General features: G+C 31.6%; 2 protein-coding genes across 2 annotated transcripts; one reads left to right on the forward strand and one right to left on the reverse strand.

Annotated features, from left to right (window-relative positions):
• Nucleotides 1–8,949: 8,949 nt before the first annotated feature.
• LOC108333064 (F-box/kelch-repeat protein At1g80440) lies at nt 8,950–10,348 on the forward strand. The gene has a single exon (XM_017568390.2). The coding sequence runs from the start codon at nt 9,194–9,196 to the stop codon at nt 10,274–10,276; it is 1,083 nt and encodes a 360-aa protein (XP_017423879.1). The 5' UTR covers nt 8,950–9,193; the 3' UTR covers nt 10,277–10,348.
• A 2,661-nt stretch (nt 10,349–13,009) lies between these two features.
• Nucleotides 13,010–17,246, reverse strand: LOC108333910 (uncharacterized). The gene is made up of 6 exons (XM_017569412.2): nt 17,037–17,246; nt 15,602–16,651; nt 14,558–15,134; nt 14,240–14,462; nt 13,622–13,678; nt 13,010–13,368 (listed from the first exon to the last, which is right to left on the reverse strand). The coding sequence occupies exons 2-6, from the start codon at nt 16,590–16,592 to the stop codon at nt 13,123–13,125; spliced, it is 2,094 nt and encodes a 697-aa protein (XP_017424901.1). The 5' UTR covers nt 16,593–16,651; nt 17,037–17,246; the 3' UTR covers nt 13,010–13,122.
• Between the last annotated feature and the right edge of the window lie 1,393 nt (nt 17,247–18,639).

The following is an 18,639-nucleotide window of genomic DNA, read 5'->3' on the forward strand; positions in this document are numbered from 1 at the left end:
TTATTCATCCATTTGGTTAGATTGAAATTAGTAACTAATGTGTAACGTATACATCACACATGTGTTTACAGTGGCTGGATTAGCCTAACTTTAAAGATAGAGTTGAATTATAATAGCACAAATATAAAAATATGTATGCTTCAATTATCACGCTATCACCTTCAAAGGCTTCTACATGTGGGGTTAGTTCTACCTCTAATTTAATATTTAATTAGCAAATGTTGTCGATGAGAGTGTCTCTACCAGAATAATTATTTGGTGAAAGGTGTCCTAAAGGCATAGAATTATTGTCTGTTTAAATTAATGTTTTTGTCAAAATAAATAACAATTAATTATTGTGGTTAAAGATTATAGAGAACTCATGAGTTCTCTTACTATTTCACCACAATAACATTGATAGATAGAAAAAAACTTGTTGGTAATGCAAAAATTATAACAGATTTCTACATTTTTATTATTGATGAGAATTTTTGTTAGAATTATAATTGTTATTATTAATGAATACTTTTATGAGTAATAGATTTTTTGATAAATTTAAAATTTTTATTAGTAAAATTTGTTAGAATTTAAATGATTTACTAACCTATTGATAAAATGAGTGTTGAAGTTTTTGTTTAGATTTTCTTTATCATAATAATTATTATTTTAAATATTGCTGGTAATTTTGTTGATAATTGTTTTTTTAATTTGATGTTACTTGATTTTTTTTAATTGGTTAATAATTTTGTGTGTAAAATGGATATAAGATTTTTTTGTTATATCTTGTAAAACATGTACTATAAATAAATTAGATATGAGTAGGATGAAGAAAAAAATAAATAAATAAAGTTAGAAATAATAACGAAAGAGGAACTAGAGACTACATTTCTTTATCGTCATTCTCTTATAAAAAAGTTTGTTTTATTGAAAAAAAATTCTAATTACCACGTCCATTATAATAATTCTACTATTTTTTTTCTTAGTGTATTGTTTTTTAGTTTTAATAGCAAAGCAACTAAAATTAATGTAAATAAAACTCTTAAATCCTATTTTGGTCTTTATTTTTATCCATTTTATTTAATATGGTTTGTATTTTTTTCGTGAGTTCATTGAGTTTTCTATTTTTAATAAATTTGTTTTTATATTTTTTCATGACGCTATTTAAATTGTTAAGAAAGAGTACATAGAGTGATAGTGTTTGAATGAGTTATGTGATTTTTTTTTCTTATATAGCTTGTTATGCATCGTGTGACTTGAAATTATATGTTTACTGTATTTTGAAACTGAAATAGGACATAAATAGGGAAATAGGGTTTTGGGAACTGAGTATGGGTTTTTTCATGGGTTAAAAATTGATTTTGCAAACTCCTATGCATTTAAAACATACAAGTTTTATAAAATGTATGGATTGAGTGGAGACTTGATTCCCTAGATTTGCTTTTAACCGAATTCCTGAGTTTCAATGTATTTCCACACAGTAGAACACCTTTCTTTCTTTCATTCATGACTTAATAGCAACTTTCAGAAATTAACCTTTCGCTAGATGAGTATATACTTTTGTTGGACAAGAATCAACTTTTGTTTCACTTTTAACCAATCTGTCTCGCAGAGCGAGTATCTTACTTGTTCCCTAAGCGAACGAGTTGTGACTAAGCGAAAAAGTCCTGACAACAATCTTTAATCCTCTTTAAATCTCAATTTTCCTGCACAATAATCTACAAAAAAAATAACATTATATGTAGCTTGAAATAAATAAATAAAATTTACATCTTCCCATGAGGAGAACACATAATACATGAATAAAACAACTTTAAAGTTAAAGTTGTTTCCACTTCTTATTTATACTTCGTCATAGATTTTGTTATAACAAATGCCCAAATAGACTACAATTGTGTCTTTCATCATCTTCATTGTCACTTTGACTATCTTGGGAACTTACCAAAAATTCTGAACATCACTCATCATCAGATAATCTCATGTCATTTGATTTTGATTGGGTATGTAGACTATGCAAGAGATTCATTGTTCATTCTTCATCAATGTCTTATTCATTTAAATGCACTTCAATTGTCACATTCCCTTCTACAATGTTTTATACATGACTAACAACATTTACATGCATATCCACAAGTCCTACACCCACTTCACTTACATCGTCATCATCCTCACTTGCATTAACAAATTCAGTCTGAACCTCCACTTTATCATCACCCTAAACCTTCACTTTATCATCACCCAAAACATGTACTTTGTCCTCACCCTGAACCTCCACTTCATCCTCATCTCCTACTTCATGTTATTACCAGCCACAATTTATATCTCAGACTCACTGTTGTAATGACCATCTTTTGTCTTCTTTGTGAACTTTTGGAGTCGCTAACATGACTACTATCGCCAATAGTGATCAAGAACTTCATTTAGTTCATTCTCTATGACATCTGGCTCATCCACACCATGAACCACAAAACAACTGAACTTCACTATAATACTTGGCCACATTGACCATATTAATGGTACCCTTGTCATCATACAACTAATGCAACATATTTTCAATAACATATAACAACTCATTAACTTCAATATATCTCAATTCTTTAAGTGAGTCTATGATTTCAAAGTAACTTCACTTATCAAGGTCACCTAACCAATAACTCATTTATCCGTCAATATATTTAAATGTTACATCTTTTTCAAAGTTTCACGATGGACTACGACTTTAAATCTTTAATCTCAAATATCTCAAAACAACCATGTATGCAAGCATATAAAGTTAAAACATATTTTAATTTCATAGAGACCACGTACACGTTCAGAAAACTTAAAAAGTATGAGGAGATCAATTCTAAAACCAACATCGAACACAAACAATTCAAAATTTTGGGACACTAACACCTAATCCACAACATTTACTCAATCCAGATCATGTAAAAAACATTCATAGCAAACAAAAAATAACACAATGCAATGAAAACCCAACAATAAAATACCAATCACAATACATATTAACGAACACATTAAAAAGTGAAACTCATTTGATTAATGATCAATCCCTTCGAGTTTTTACAAACGATGTCCAAAATTTACCACTCCACCTTCACATCCCTGCAATGCTGACGAGAGTTCTAAATTCCCCACGCATATGATTTTGTTAAAATAAGTCTTCAGTTAAATAAATTAATTTCAAATCACACATTGTATAATGGTCTACATAATCAAAAATCATACAACTCATTCAAATAATATCTTTCTATATATTCTTCTGTTAACAATTTAAATAATATAATACAAAAAATTAAACAAAATTCATCAAAAAGAAGAATCACATTAAAGTCACGAAAAAAATTGATCACATTGAACACGAAAATAAGAACAGTAAAACGTAGAAATGGGTCTGTTCTAAACATAACATAAATACTGACACTGTTGTAATTAATTTTAAAATGGGAAGAATCCGAACCTCGTGGATCTGAATCTGGTGTTATCTTGAGTGGATCAGACAAGTGTTGGGTTTTATCAGTTAAAAAAGTAGCAGCATGGGACCATGATGAACCACATGACAGAAAAGCTTCTAGAAGGAAAGATGACTCATGATAATGTTAATGTCATGGCTGATTTGGAATGAGGACGGTGGTCACATGACAGCAATGCTTCTAGAAGAATGCTCTCAATAATTCAATCATCTACTGTTCCTTTTCCATGGCCTCCAAATAAAAACTATAATCAATATGTTTTCTATAATATCTCAAATTTAATTTCCAATGATAATGAACTGCAATGTTTCTGCATCAAATTTTCCATCTTTGGCACTCGTGCTTTGAACTTTTCACCTTTGAACTGTTCTTCCCACAAAACTTCCACTTTCGTGTAATAATTGTTTCAAATAATTAAGGAGTTTTTTTCTTTGCAATTACCATCTCCATCATCGCCTGTCTAACAAATCCCACACTTTCAATTTCATTCTTATCTTCTTCGTTAACAGTACATAAATATCTATAAAACTATACAAAATATGAGTCTCAATACCTCAAAAATTAACAATTTTATTAACGTTGAACCAATAATTAAGATTTTACTAATCCAATAACGCGACGACAAAACTGGTACGCTGCAGACGTTGTCTGGAACGCGTTTAAAAGGCATTAAAAAAACAGTGTGCAATGACTTGTCTGTTTTCTGGTTTACTTTCAATATTTGCCATTTGTAAATATTAATGTTTGATGTGATTTTTGGTTTGAAATGCGACGTGAACCTTACTGGTTGGAACTTAAATGTGGACAAAGAAGTTATCAATGGAATGAAGCAACTTAAGTAGGAAGTTTTAATGGAAGCTAAAGGTCAAATTTCACTCCATTTGTCGGTGAAAGCATGAAGCTTTGATCTTGAAATGGAAAAGTTAAAAAGCTTCAGGAAGTGGGTCATGGGTGGGGTCCATTGCATGAATAAAGATCCTTCCCTTCACTCCAAAATGCTGTGGGAAACCAAAAATAAAGAGATAAGCTCATCCATCGTTTTGAACCATAAGGCAAGCAATGAATCCTATCCTATCATTTTCGTTGAAATCTCGGAATTGCAGTTATCAAACACAATTAGGGTTTCTTTTCGATTGGGATGAGAATTCGAAATGTAAATATATATTAGTAATTAATTATGTTATAAGGAATCATTGATTATGTATATGGGTTATGTATGTATAGATAATTGGGTATGTTGTAATACATAATCATGTATAAATTTTTATATATGCATAATTAATGTGTTATATATGTAATACATAATTGGTATGTTGTAATACGCGTAATCAAATTTGTGTAAAAACAAAGAAAGTTATGTTGTCATTTTTATCTTAAATTTTATGAATATTATTTCCTTTTCTTCTTTTTCTTTTAATTATTTTATTGAAATAGATTTTTTAGCAAAAGTACGAGATAAAATGATTTATCATCATTTGTAGTGTCAAACAAAAAGTGGTAAAATTTTATTTAAAGAAAAACATGTATAATTATTAAATTAAACAAAAAGTCAATATTTGAAATTTTTTTTCGTTTATCAAATATATTAAACTTTTGATAACATTTTTTAAAAGAAACATTAAAAATATCGGAGCAAGTCAAATTTCATTAATCATAGTTGAAATAAACTTAAACCTATTTCTTAATTTAAAATTAAGGTTTATTATTGTTTCTATACGGGGTAGAGGAACACAATTTTTCAAGTTTGTTTGTGTGACTCCTTGCATAAGTTTTTATGTAGTGATAATCCTTTTTTTTTTCATTCAGTCAAGTCTAAAGATTATTTGTAAAAAAGATCTCGATGTCAAAATTAGTATTCAACAATTACACCAATTGATGCATAATAAATGCAAAATTACTTACCTTTTTATTACAAATTTGTATTTATAGTTTATAAGGTGAATTTCTAGTTAACAAAAACTTAATTTCAATAAAATGATTGATAATTTTATTTTGTTCAAAGTTAATGATTATTCAGATTAATTTCTTGTCGAAATAACCATTCCACACATGATATGGTGGTTACACGATCTTATGACCATGATCATACTACCATACAATACAATTATAATCAAATTTTTTAAATTATCTTATCATTAATATTATGTTAAAGATTTTATATTAATTAAAATAAAATGAAATATTATATTATATAAATAAGAATAAATCTCACTTTTAGGTTTATATTAATTTTATTATAGAAAAAATTATAAATCACAGTAAGACAAGAGAAAGAAAAGTATGCAAAGTTTGTGAATAGAAGAGATAAAAATGCAATTATGAGAGTGAGAAGAGTGATACTGAAATTTGGATTTTAGTTTTCGCTCAAAACTTCCCTCTTATCTCACAACTGGTCCCACTTTCCTTTTCAAACTATCATTTTTTCAAAATTTATTAATAAGCATTTATATTTATTTCACACATGATATAAAAATAAAATAATTATAGAAAATTTATATTTTAAAAAAATAAAAAAATATGTGTATATCAAAAAATATAATTTCTCAAAAAAATTCTATAAACTTTATTTTATGCTCTGCGTTTTTTTTTAATTCTTATATATTATCAAATTACATTTTAATTCCTGCATTAAAGAAACCGAAATCATTATAATTCCATAAAATATCACAAATTATTTCATAAAGGTAACATGATTGCAATTGTCGAATGATATTATATTTAGGAAATATATTTAATTTAAATATGTTAAAGTAGAAGTTATTAAAAAAGTATAAATACATTAAATTTAAGGTAATTATCCCTCGTTTATTACTAATTATCAATATACAAATATACAAAAAATTCAACTAATTAAAGACTTTTCGTCAAACTAGTATTAGAAAACAATACCTCGATCACATAAGATAAATATTTTCTAAGAAAACATAAAAGTAAGAAGAATGGTCTTATGTGGTTATTTCAACTTTTATATTGACAACGTATTATGGAGTTTTTTTTTTTTGGATACTGAGTAAAATAAATAAATAAATGTTTTCATAATAAAAGATGTTATATGTAGAGATTAAATTGAAATTATTAACTTAATATTTAAAAAGTTTTAAAATTTTTGCAGGAAACAAATTAAGTTTTAAATAATTAGTTTTATAACTATATGTTAAATGTATTGTTTTCTTGCGATATTTGAACCATTTTCAATGATACTAGAAAAATTGGTATGACTTCAAAGTGCTGCTGCATAAATGTATTATTCTACACCAGTCTTCTGGGAATAAGTCAGTAATATTTATCCTAAAGAATTTCATTTCATTTTTATAGTTTTTTGTTCCATTTTAAATAAAAATAATTTTAGAACAAAATTATAATATTAGATAGATGCAATTTATAATTATATTAATAATTTTATTTTAATAATATTCTTATAAAAAAATAACATGGTTTTTCCAGAGAAGATCGCATGAGAAAACTTATCTTATATTATCTTGGTACTTGAGAGAAACTTTGAAAAAGAAAAATAATTTAATTTTTAAGATTTTTATTATAGTTATTTTTTTTATTTCTGAGAGAAGAGTCATTGATTTTTTTTTGGTGTTAGAGGAAAGTTATTTTAATTTTATTACATTATTTTTTTATTGTCTATTCTGTTCTTTTTATTTTACACGTGAATTTTTGTGTTGTTATATAGTTGCTAACATTTTCATGGTAAAAGATGGTATTTTTACCACCTTTATTTCCTTAGTTATCGAATGAAAGTTTGGAAATTTGTTTCATTATATCCAATAATCATTTAAAAATTGAAATATATATTACTTAAACAGTTAAAACAAATAATAATTTAAATACATTTTTCTCTCGTAATTTTTGAAACACATTTTATAAACAATAATAATTGATTCTGAGAAAACTATCTTAATGGATCTAAAATCGAAATATTAATGTTGACTGTCTTGATGAAAAATCATTCTAAAAACTAAACTTTATTTTCTTAATTTTCTATTAAATATTTATTTCGTGACACTTAAAGTTGAAATAGATAATATATAATGTATTTAGTAAAATATGTTTATGAAAATAAAATTTGACTGTTATTAAATAACATTACTATCACTTATCATATATAGTATATGGTACTGTATATGTTTTTTTTTATTAAATAATTAAGCTCAGAATTATTCGAAATCATACCATTGCAAAGAAGGTATAAAGAAAATAAAACAGTATTTTATTTGTTTTTTATACATTTTCTAAGGATTAGAGAAAGATAAGCAACTCTGATATCGGTGACAAGACTATGGTTGTTTTATAAGATGTGTATAAATTAAATTAATATGTATTTAAAGTAAAATTATACTTGAATTTGATTTTGTAATTAATTTTTTATTTCATTTTAAATTTCTACAATTTGAAATGAACTATTTTGACTATAATGGCTGTATTTTTTTCTGTATTATTAAAATATAATATTAGTTCAACTCACAAAATAAACTTAGTCAACGGAAGTGTTTTCATCTTAAAGTGAAAATTCTGTGGTTACACCTTAAAAATATAATTAAACTCAAGAGAGACTGGGCCATGGTACACCAAACTATTATCTATTTTGTACATAGTACTTCTATTATAGGATTTCAATCATATAATTTTACTAATGATAGAAATAAAACTATGTAACTTTTCAATTTTTTATCATTAGTTATTTTACTTTTTGGAAAAATATTACATTAATGGAAAGTAATAACTAGTTTTCATTCATTAGTAAACTATTTCATTTAATATCAATTTTTGTTTATATCCTTCTACGCGTATTCTTAAATTTAATACAAAATGTATAAAAGAAGAAGATAAATGGCATTCTAAATTACATAAATATATTAACGTAAAAGTTAAAATATTTAATCAGATAATTAAATTAAATTAAGTTTAAAATGAATAGAAGCACTAAATTAATTTCAAATGGTTTAAAGTAAAAAACAAAAAATAAATTATTCAAAGTTGTTTTAAATAGATTGGTTGGAACTACGAAACTTATCAAGTGAATGGGTATTTATTTAACATGATTGTTGCTTTCAATGCTCATCTCACCCCTACTTTTTCTGTTTGCCAGTTGCCGGTTAAAACCTTCTAGAACATGGATGATATTTTTGTTATTTTATTCCTTAAAATATAATTTTAAATTTAAAAATAGTTTTCTACCACTGTCTAGATGACCTGGAGACGGAGAAGACAAATTAAAAGTTACGAAGAACAATATTATAAAAAAAAAAAACATTAAACAGTAAAGATGTCAAAGTGATGTGCGTATTTTTTAATGTTTACGAGAAAAAAAATCAACCGCCGTTGGTTGTGGTTGGAAGCAGAAAACATTATCATGGTGTTTTACCATGTTCACCCCTAGTTCTTTCTTCGATCTGATTGCAAGTTGCCGGTTTCTGAAAAGCTTCTAGAAGACCCACCGTTTTTTCATATTTATATTTTTAATTTTATTCACAAATCTCAAAATCAGTGAGAACTTATCTGGAAGACCATGTGCGCCCCATTGTGATTCTTATAAAATCCTCTCTCTCTCGTACGCTTCTCAACACTCACTCTCTTTCAAACTTAGAAGATTCTCTTTTCAAATAGCAACCTTTTTCCATAAACCCTTGTTACCCTTTTCTCTCTTCGATCTCGTAATCGTGTTGCTGTTCATGGGATTTCTCTGATTCAATAACATCAGATTCATCTTTCGTTTCCCTCTCTGCTGTTTTACCATGGAGTTGATTTCAGGTCTACCAGAGGACGTTGCCCGAGACTGTTTAATTAGGGTTCCGTACGAGAAATTCGCGGCGGTGTCATCCGTCTGCAAAGGTTGGAACTCGGAGATTTACTCGCCGGAGTTTCACCGTCTGAGGAGAACCACAAAACACGCACAAAAAATCCTTGTCACGGTTCAATCCAAGATAGACTCCGAAAAAACCCGAACCGGCATGCTTGCGAAGGCCTCTGCGAATCCGGTTTACCGGCTGAGCGTGTTCGAACCGGAGGCGGGTCTATGGAGCGAGTTGCCCCTGGGACCCGAACTCGCTTCCGGGTTACCCATGTTCTGTCAGATTGCGGGTGTCGGGTACGAGCTTGTCGTTTTGGGCGGGTGGGACCCAGATTCTTGGAAAGCGTCGAATTCGGTTTTTATTTACAACTTTCTCTCAGCCAAGTGGCGGCGTGGGGCCGATATGCCGGGTGGGCCCCGAACGTTTTTCGCGTGCGCGTCGGATCAAAATCAGACGGTGTACGTAGCGGGCGGGCACGACGAGGAGAAGAACGCGCTGAAGTCCGCGCTTGCGTATGACGTAGCGAACGACGTGTGGGTCCCACTCCCGGATATGTCACGCGAGCGCGACGAGTGCAAGGCCGTGTTCCGCCGTGGCGGGCTCTGCGTGGTGGGTGGATACTGCACGGAGATGCAGGGGCGGTTCGAGAAGAGCGCGGAGGTTTTCGACGTGGCCACTTGGAAGTGGGGCCCGGTGGAGGAGGAGTTCTTGGATGCGGCCGCGTGTCCTCGAACATGCGTGGACGGAGGCGATGGTGCTGAAGGGGAAATGTACATGTGCCGCGGCGGTGACGTGGTGGTGTTGCGGGGAGACACATGGCGGAGGGTTGCGAAGGTACCCAGTGAGATTCGGAACGTTGCGTGCGTGGGAGTGTGGGAAGAGACCATGTTTGTTATTGGGTCAAGTGGGTTCGGGGAACCGCATATGGGCTTTGTTTTGGATCTGAAGAATGGGGCTTGGGCCAAAGTGGTGAGCCCGGAGGAGTACACTGGGCACTTGCAATCCAGTTGTATTTTGGAAATCTAGTAGCTGAGTTTTTGTTTGGGCCGAGTTCATGTAAATACATCATTATATGAAGCAACATTTTTGTTTTCTTTAGTTGCTTTGCCTTCTACTCAAAAAGTTTCATCATTTTAGTTAAAGTTTACCTCTAATGGAGTTTTATTGTACACTCTGCTCTTTCTCTTGCCTTTCAAATCTCACAATGAAATCTGCACTTTTTCATTCACATTTTCTTTAAAATTTAAAACCAAATTCAATTTTTTTTTTTTCAAAATCTTTCTGTCTCTTTCAATGAATTTTATGTTATTCTAACTCAGAACTATGGACTATATAAATATATACATATATAATGGTTAAATTTCTTATCTTTCTGTCTAAAATAAATTATAACCGTCCATCCACTAAAGGCCATTGTTATCTATAAACATAACAGTACAAGTTACAACTAATAGCCAATATCCCTTTGGTATATACATAATTATTCAAAACTTTTTTTTAAAAATATAATAACTTTTCAATTCATTTTAACTGTTGTAAATTATTCAACCATGCATGACTAAAATGGTTGTAAATATTGAATTTTTATTTTGGTTAAAATGGAATAACATAAAGATATTGTAACTCTCAATTCAACTTGGGTTGAACTGAGAGGTTTTATGAGTTGCCATTAAATCTATCGCTTTCGAAGTTGAGATGAGCGTTGCGTACAAGACTCTTCAACCATCATGATGTCTCTCTTAAAAACAAAATTAATTACCGTGTATGATCTTCTTATTAGTCTCGATCTTAATTATAATTAAACATGTTATAATGTATCCTTTTGGCAATGTTAGGTTGGCTCAATTATGATAAGAAAGTAGGAATATAATCAACCCTATTAGTCTACAATCTATTAAACTGATTTACATTAATACATGATATCCGATTTTTTAAATTAATAATTTACCTTATGAACAATTCTATTATATTATTTTAATTTGTGAAAATATTTTTAGACTTTTATAATTTGTATTGTTATTTAACTATGTTAGTTTTATTCAAATCTTAAACTTTAGAGTATATTAATAAACTCTTATTTATTAGATACGGTAAATATTTGTAGTTTTCCTCAAGAGGACTTAAAGTCAAACAATTTTCACTTTATCCGTTTCAAAAATTTTAGTAAAACTATTTTATTGACATCTTGTAATTGTCTTATGAATCAATTTATTCATTAAACTAATTTGAAACATAATATAATCATTATCAATTTTAAACATTTCAATTTCACTCTTTGTTGATTACAAATAATAATCTTTTTTTTACCAACTTAACAACTACAGCTACTTTCTTTAAAATCTTTATAACATTTTATTCTTAATTAAATCTTTAAACCATTTTAGTCTTAATTCATCATGTTAATCCTTTTCTTTTGAGACAAAGGTGTGACATGTTCATCTTATCTTTTATTACATCAAGACATCCTTATTGTATCAAGATATTTTTCATCTTAATCCTCCGTTAATCAAAATTATTTAAAAAGAATAAAAAATCAATGTCAAATTGGGATCATGTTTTCAAACATGTTCTTTTTTATTTTCTGTCTTCTCCTCACGTAACAATAATGAGTAAGTTTTTTCAACGGTCATAAGAAAAATAAAAAAAAAAATGACAGAAAGACAATTGAGTTATAAAAACCACAAAGAATGTCTCAATATAACATATATTACATACATCATAGAGTTTAACATGTTTTTCAAATATAGAGAAAGAAACAAATAACAGAAAACAACTAAAACAATTAAAGCAAAACATCTCTTAACATAGACAAAGAAAAAAACTGGCAAAAAGTGTTAAAACAATTAAGACAAAATTATCTAATAGAGGAAGGAGATGATAGATAATATAAAACATAACATAAAGTCAATATATAAAAATAAAGGAAGTCTTTACTTTTTGGACTCACTGAAACTTTTTATTTTTTTCGTCAGTTTGGTGTGTATACTCATTTAATTATTAAGATGTTTATTCAATAAAATAACTTATTTTCATTTAAGCCAATGAATTCACTCAAAAGTTGTGTAGAATATATTATTTGTACTTACTTTTAAGACAAAAAGTCTGTACAAGTTGGCCACTTCCTGCAACTTGTATTTCCCGACCTTCTTCAACACTCATATGATACTGACACTTAACATTTCAGATAAGAAGCAATAATAAGAAGGTGGATCCTCATTCTGCATACTTCAAAATTGACATTTGTAGATTAAATATCTAATTAATAAATAAGTCAAAAACTGTAGGTGATCCTGATCCTAAGAAGACAGATGCTTTCAGAAATAAGAGAAGGAAAAAGAAAAAGACAGATGTTGACTAAGTAATTTAGTTAATGAATTCAAATAGATGTGCAAAAGATATATTTCTTGTAATCTTTTTAATATAAGACATAAATTAAAATAATATTTTTCCGTATGAATTTTATAATTTTTCCTGAAATATTATATTTATTTCTCATATGTTTCTATCATATATTTTAAGTTTCTGTGATTTTCTTTAAAATGAATGAAAATAAATTTAGTATATTAGTTGTTTTTCTTTTGTCTGTGATTATGTTAAAAATATTGAGAAATTTAAGAAGTATTTGTAGTAATATTTTGATATATTTTTATATTACTTTTACAAAACTAATTTTACAAAGTTAAATTAGTCACTAAAATCATATCCTAAAACAGAGATGAATATTGCTTTTTCAGGAACGATATTTATTTCCAAACGAAATAAAGCACACAAGCTGGTAATCTTTCCCATAAATTGGACTGAATAGGGTTTGTGCAATCTAATAAAAGAATGGGAGAGTTGCATTGCAAGTACCAAGCAATTACTTATTTCACTTACTTGCTTCTCATGCACCTAACAATAACCTCTACAAATTTCTTATACATGTGTTGCTTCAAATACATTCGCTGCACCTTCTTTCTTCCTTCCACACTCATTTGCTTCCTTGCAGACTGGTTTTTGAGTAAAAACCGGAGATTCTGTGCGAGAACAAGATTCCCTGGATGTCCAACAGGATGAAGAAGACCTGTAACATTGTGCTCAACAATCTCCTGTGTTCCCCCAGCTTCCGTTCCAAGAACCTACACCGCAGACAATGCACATGTGATGACATAAAAATCATTAAGTTATCAACTACTTTCACAGAAAAAGTAAATAGAAAAGGTAAATATCATTGATCCCACACTAGAGCCACCCATCCCCTACTGCAGTTTCTTATAACTGGAGCCAAAATGTTATGAGAAGGTATTGCTTTTAGTTCCTGGTTACTGTTACATGCATATGCTTCTGCAACAGCTATCTTATGATGAGTTTAAGGAGAAAATGTAGTCATACCGGAAGACCAAACGCCATCGCTTCAATAGTCACACGTCCAAATGTTTCTCCCAGCCCCTGTTAACCATTTTGCTAATCAGCAACAGCTTTACATACTAGAAAATAGTTCTTTCTACAATTAATTCGATTTCCGCATGAAGTAATATCTGGAATGTGTAGTTTTAGCAATTATGTCAAGTTGCAAAATGAAATGCTTTTTTTATTATGTTTGGAAGAAAACAGAACCTAAAACTGGATTCATAGTTATTTGCAATAATTTCATTGCAGAATTGTATTAAATCTTATTTTTTATTGATAGAGAAAACTAAACAGGCTAGGTACAAATTCAAGTCTTCAAGACAATATGATTAGAATCCAAATTAGAGAAAAAAAGGCAAATATTTCATCTGCATCAACAAATAACTTACCATGGCATCATAATAATATTTCAGACATACTGAAACAATGTTGTCATTTACAAGTAGATTTGTTTGGAAGTATATATTATATAATGGACGTCAGATTTAAACTATATTCATAAGCAAATGCACACTCAACAATGAAGGATACTTACACCTATTTATGTGTGTATAAACATTTCATAAACTACTTTACAAATAATTTAACTTTTAATCTTACCTGAGAATTTATAACATAAACATCAGCAGCAGAGTAAAGTGAGGCAACCCGAGTTGTGGCTGGAGTCCAAAAAACTGATTTTGAGGTGTTTGGATGCTGTTCTACGAAATTTAGAAGACTTTTAACATAATCCGCCTTGTTACTCTTTGATCCAACCGAACCAATAAGAAGCTTGAGAGATTGTTGAATTGTTCCTTTGTCATTAGGCAAAACTTGTTTCCTCCTGTGAATGTCAAAATTCTCATGATCAGTGGAACATACAAAAATTGTATACTTTACAACCATAAATTATAAAACCTTTTTTTAGATTCATGTAACCTGCTTAAGATATCATTCGAAGCTACTTTGCCATTCTTCAACACCGGCAACAATTTTCTATTGCGATGCTTTCTAGCCAGGGTAGATATGCCTTCCTTCATAGTTGATAGCTTTTTCATTTTCTTATCATCTTGCAACAATCCTTGTTCAAGTACTGAGCTTACTGATTCAAGAAGCAATAGCTGGCCCTTCCCAGGGTTGATGCTACTAAGTGATATCACAAGCATGTCATTATCAGTTAGGCCAATTTCTTTTCGGACTGATTCTCGCAATAACTGCCTTTTCTCCACCATTTTCTCAGTACTAAAGGATGGAGTGTTAAGTGTTGAAGGAATACCAGCTACAAACGCCAGTTCATCATTAACAGACAATGGAACAATTTCAGGGTAGGATCTAAGTTTTATCCTTTCCTCTTCACACCACTTTTGCCACTGTTTAGATTGTGATTCAGAAAGAAAAACCAACATCTTTACTCTGCCCAATACATCTTTGGAACGATCAAAGTACTCTCGACGATTTTCCATAATCCACCAGGCAACTTGGCTTGCACCAGCAGGGAAATGTTCGATATATTGTTCTGGAAGCATATAAAAAGATAATGATTTTCTATCAAGACATGTAGAGAACTGGAATTACAAACACGCATTGACAAATTATAAACTACAACAAAATATACAAGTCTTCAACTTGATAACAGTAGAAGATTCAAATCAACCAATAGAGCAATATGCATACCTCCATGTAAAATCAAAATCAATTGTTTTAACAATTTCCAAAGTTCAAACTTCAAAATATTAAAAGGTTGGAAGTTTATATTTATACGCAGGAAGTAAGGCATGGTGGTGAGGATCCTCTGCCAATGCCTTTTAATGAGACAATCGAATTATATAATATTGTATCCTTGCATGACAGGTTTAAAAATGATTATACCAATTATTCCAGAACTAGTTTGAGATTAATAACTAAGTCTTTGATTAAAGTCAACTACTTTCTGACACTAAAAACCACAGTAGACATAGTGAATTGTTACCAATCTGTTCTTACCAATCCATGATGCACAGACAGCTGAACCAGCAATAACAAGATCGGCCTTCATTGCAGTTTTGAAGCTGAGATCAGCTTTGTCCTCAATCACCTTGATCCGTCTCCTAGTAAGCTCTGACATCAAACCACCTTTCTTGCTAAGCACAACAGCTGAAACCGTAGCCCCACAGCTCAAAAGTTCTGTTGCAAACTCCATCATTGAAAGTGGAGCTCCAGTCATGGAAAGCTCATGAAATATCAAGATAAATCTTCGGGACCAAACCAGACGTGCAAAGTCCTCCTTCCTGTTACATGTCCCAGAACGTTTCTCTGGACTCCATTCCAGAATCCTATCCTCCACTGAGCCAAACGGACCGACAAGCAATCCATACGTACTATTGGCTGTAGGAATTTCTGGCTCCTGCTCCTCTATATCAGCGTTCTTAACTTCTGTAGTTGGTTTCAGCTTACCACTTGATTTACCTTTCGAAGCACGTCTTCTCCTGCTCCTCTTCTTTGAGCTCGTTTTACGATGTAACGGGACATCATTGCCTTTCTTTGCCAAAGCTACATTTATAGTTTTACTAGTCCCTGCTATATTTGCATCAGTCTCATTATTAGCAGACAATGAATTATCACTAGCAAGTAAATCACGGCGCTGAACCTGTTCCACGTCTGAGCCAGTATTTCGCGGCCCCGTTCCAAAGCCAGAAAATTCCTCCTTCTTATCACTATGAGCCCACCATGACTGAACGAAAAATCCAAGATAAGCCCAGAGGGTAATTAGAAGCAACCAAAAAAGTAAACGATTGCTCCGAAACCACAGTGCCCCGCCTAGACTGTTCCTTCCTTCTCTTCTTGGTGTGCGGCCAGAATTCAGTCTCCGAAATGACGGCGAATTTCGCGGACTTGATCTTCCAGATAACGTTGATTTAAAACTGCCACCTAACCTCAATGAAGTCTGCTTAGCCAAATTAGGCTGAAATTCCCCTCTATTGCTGCTTTCCTCCATTAGCTTCCTGAACTATCATATCACTAAAAAAGAACGCTTCAAGCTCGAACAATATTTTTCTGAATTCACCAACAAAAAGAAGCATTTTCCCCATCATAATTCATCCAAAGAGAAAGAAAGAAAGAAAGCAAGCAAGAAAGAAAGAAAGAAAAATAATTTTTACAAGTTCTCCAAAACATTCAACAGTTTGTTTCTTGTTATTCTCTTCCCTAGACTCTCAAGATTGCTCCGTCTATCGTCCTACGAAAACCACTAGAAGTAAAGTAATACAATTTCATTTAGCTGTTTGTAAGGAAACAGAGTTGGGTTTGTTTCTATTTATTTATTCCAAACCAAAAGAGGAAACGCACAACATTGAAGCAAATGAAGAAGGTAGAGTTACTTAACCAAGAAACCTATGATGTAAAAATGGCAAAATAGCAGAAGAGGATAGAGGAGCATTACATGAATCGTTCAAGATCTGTGTATGATTGGGTTTGAAGGGCGATTCTTGAAGCTTGTTCTTCGATTGAACACTGAGCTAAGCTTCTTCCAATACACGTTGAAGAGCTCAGAGAGAGAAAGAGAAAGTTTGCAGTGTCACTGTGAGAAGTTCTGAGAGTTATTTCAGCGAGATAGAAAGAAACAATTACAAATACCACGTGCGACCTGCACGTGCCATCATTCACAATTTCAATCCCAGTCGGTAGTCTCATCCTGAGATTCTGACTGTTGGATCAATCCAACGGCCTGCCTGGCGTTTGACTTAGGTCCCACCACTTTGACTTTATTGCATTTAGTTCAATTATCCAATCAGCAAATCAATGATTTATCTAGTAATGACTGATTTTTTAAGATTATTTAGCACACAAATATTAGTCAACCAAACTCAACGAACCGAACTCGAATCAATTTAAACTGAATTGAATCAAATTAAACTGAATAGAAAGAAATCTAATCCAACCAGACTAGAATGGATTGGATCGAATCAAATCCAACCGAACCGAATTGAATCGAATCAAACCAAATCGAACTCAATCCAACCAAATCAAATCGCACCTAACCGATTTGAACCCAATCGAACCGAATTGAATCGGACTGAACCCAACCGAATCGGACCAGACCGGAACAAACCGGATCGGATCAGAATGAATCGGACCGAACCAGACCGAACCCAACCGAACCGAACTCAACCCAACGAACCCAATTGAACCAAACCCAACTAAACCCAATCCAGCCTAACTGAACCCAACCGAACCCAACCTAATCCAAAACCGAACCAAATCAGACCCAACTTAACCCAACCGAACCGGACCCAACCCAACCGAAGCCAACCAAACAAAACCAAACTGAATCAAACCCAACCCAACCGGACCCAACCCAAAACCCAACCTAACCCAATCTAACTAAACCGGACTCAACCCAACCGAACCAAACCCGACCTTACCGGACCAAAGAACCAAACCGACATGACCCGAAATGACCCAAATCGACCAAACTCGACCCAACCAAACCTAATCCAACCTGACTCAACTAGAACTGTCTCGACCCAACCCGACTTTATCTGGACTAAATCGAATCGTACCGACCCAACCTGACCAAAAATTATTTAGCCAAACTAAACTGCACCGCACCTAAACCCACCCTCTCCTACCCACCTCGACCCGTGTCATTTCGACCTGACATTAACCCGACCCAAACTCATCCTCACCTGATCCGAACCAAACTAGGTTATGTCAAGTTGAATAAAAAAAAATTGAGTCAAGTTGAGCCAAATCGAACCAAACCGGACTGAGTCGAACAATCTGAACCAAACCTAATCGAACTAAGCCGAATCACTTCGAACCAAACCAAGCCGAGTCAAACAAATCTGCTAAGCAAAGCCTAACTAAACTAGCCAAAGTAGCTAAACGAGCCCAATTAAGTCAAACTGAACTAAATCAAACAAAATTGAATCAAATCGAACAAATTCGAGTTAGAATATAAAACTAGAGTATTCTATCAAAGTGAAAACAAAAAATTAAACAATTTCACTTTTATTGTTAGATTGAAAGTAACTTCCCCCGTA

Source organism: Vigna angularis, chromosome 11 (assembly GCF_016808095.1).
Source record: "Vigna angularis cultivar LongXiaoDou No.4 chromosome 11, ASM1680809v1, whole genome shotgun sequence".
In the NCBI taxonomy this organism is placed as follows: domain Eukaryota; kingdom Viridiplantae; phylum Streptophyta; class Magnoliopsida; order Fabales; family Fabaceae; genus Vigna; species Vigna angularis.

Bases quoted from the DNA above. Each gene is read 5' to 3' on its own strand.
- LOC108333064 (XM_017568390.2), top strand. From the start codon at position 9,194: ATGGAGTTGATTTCAGGTCTACCAGAGGACGTTGCCCGAGACTGTTTA.
- LOC108333910 (XM_017569412.2), bottom strand. From the start codon at position 16,592: ATGGAGGAAAGCAGCAATAGAGGGGAATTTCAGCCTAATTTGGCTAAG. The intron at 15,135-15,601 runs GTAAGAACAGAT...ATATGCTTCCAG, and splicing joins TGTCTGTGCATCATGGATTG to AACAATATATCGAACATTTC. The intron at 14,463-14,557 runs GTTACATGAATC...TGACATTCACAG, and splicing joins TCGAATGATATCTTAAGCAG to GAGGAAACAAGTTTTGCCTA.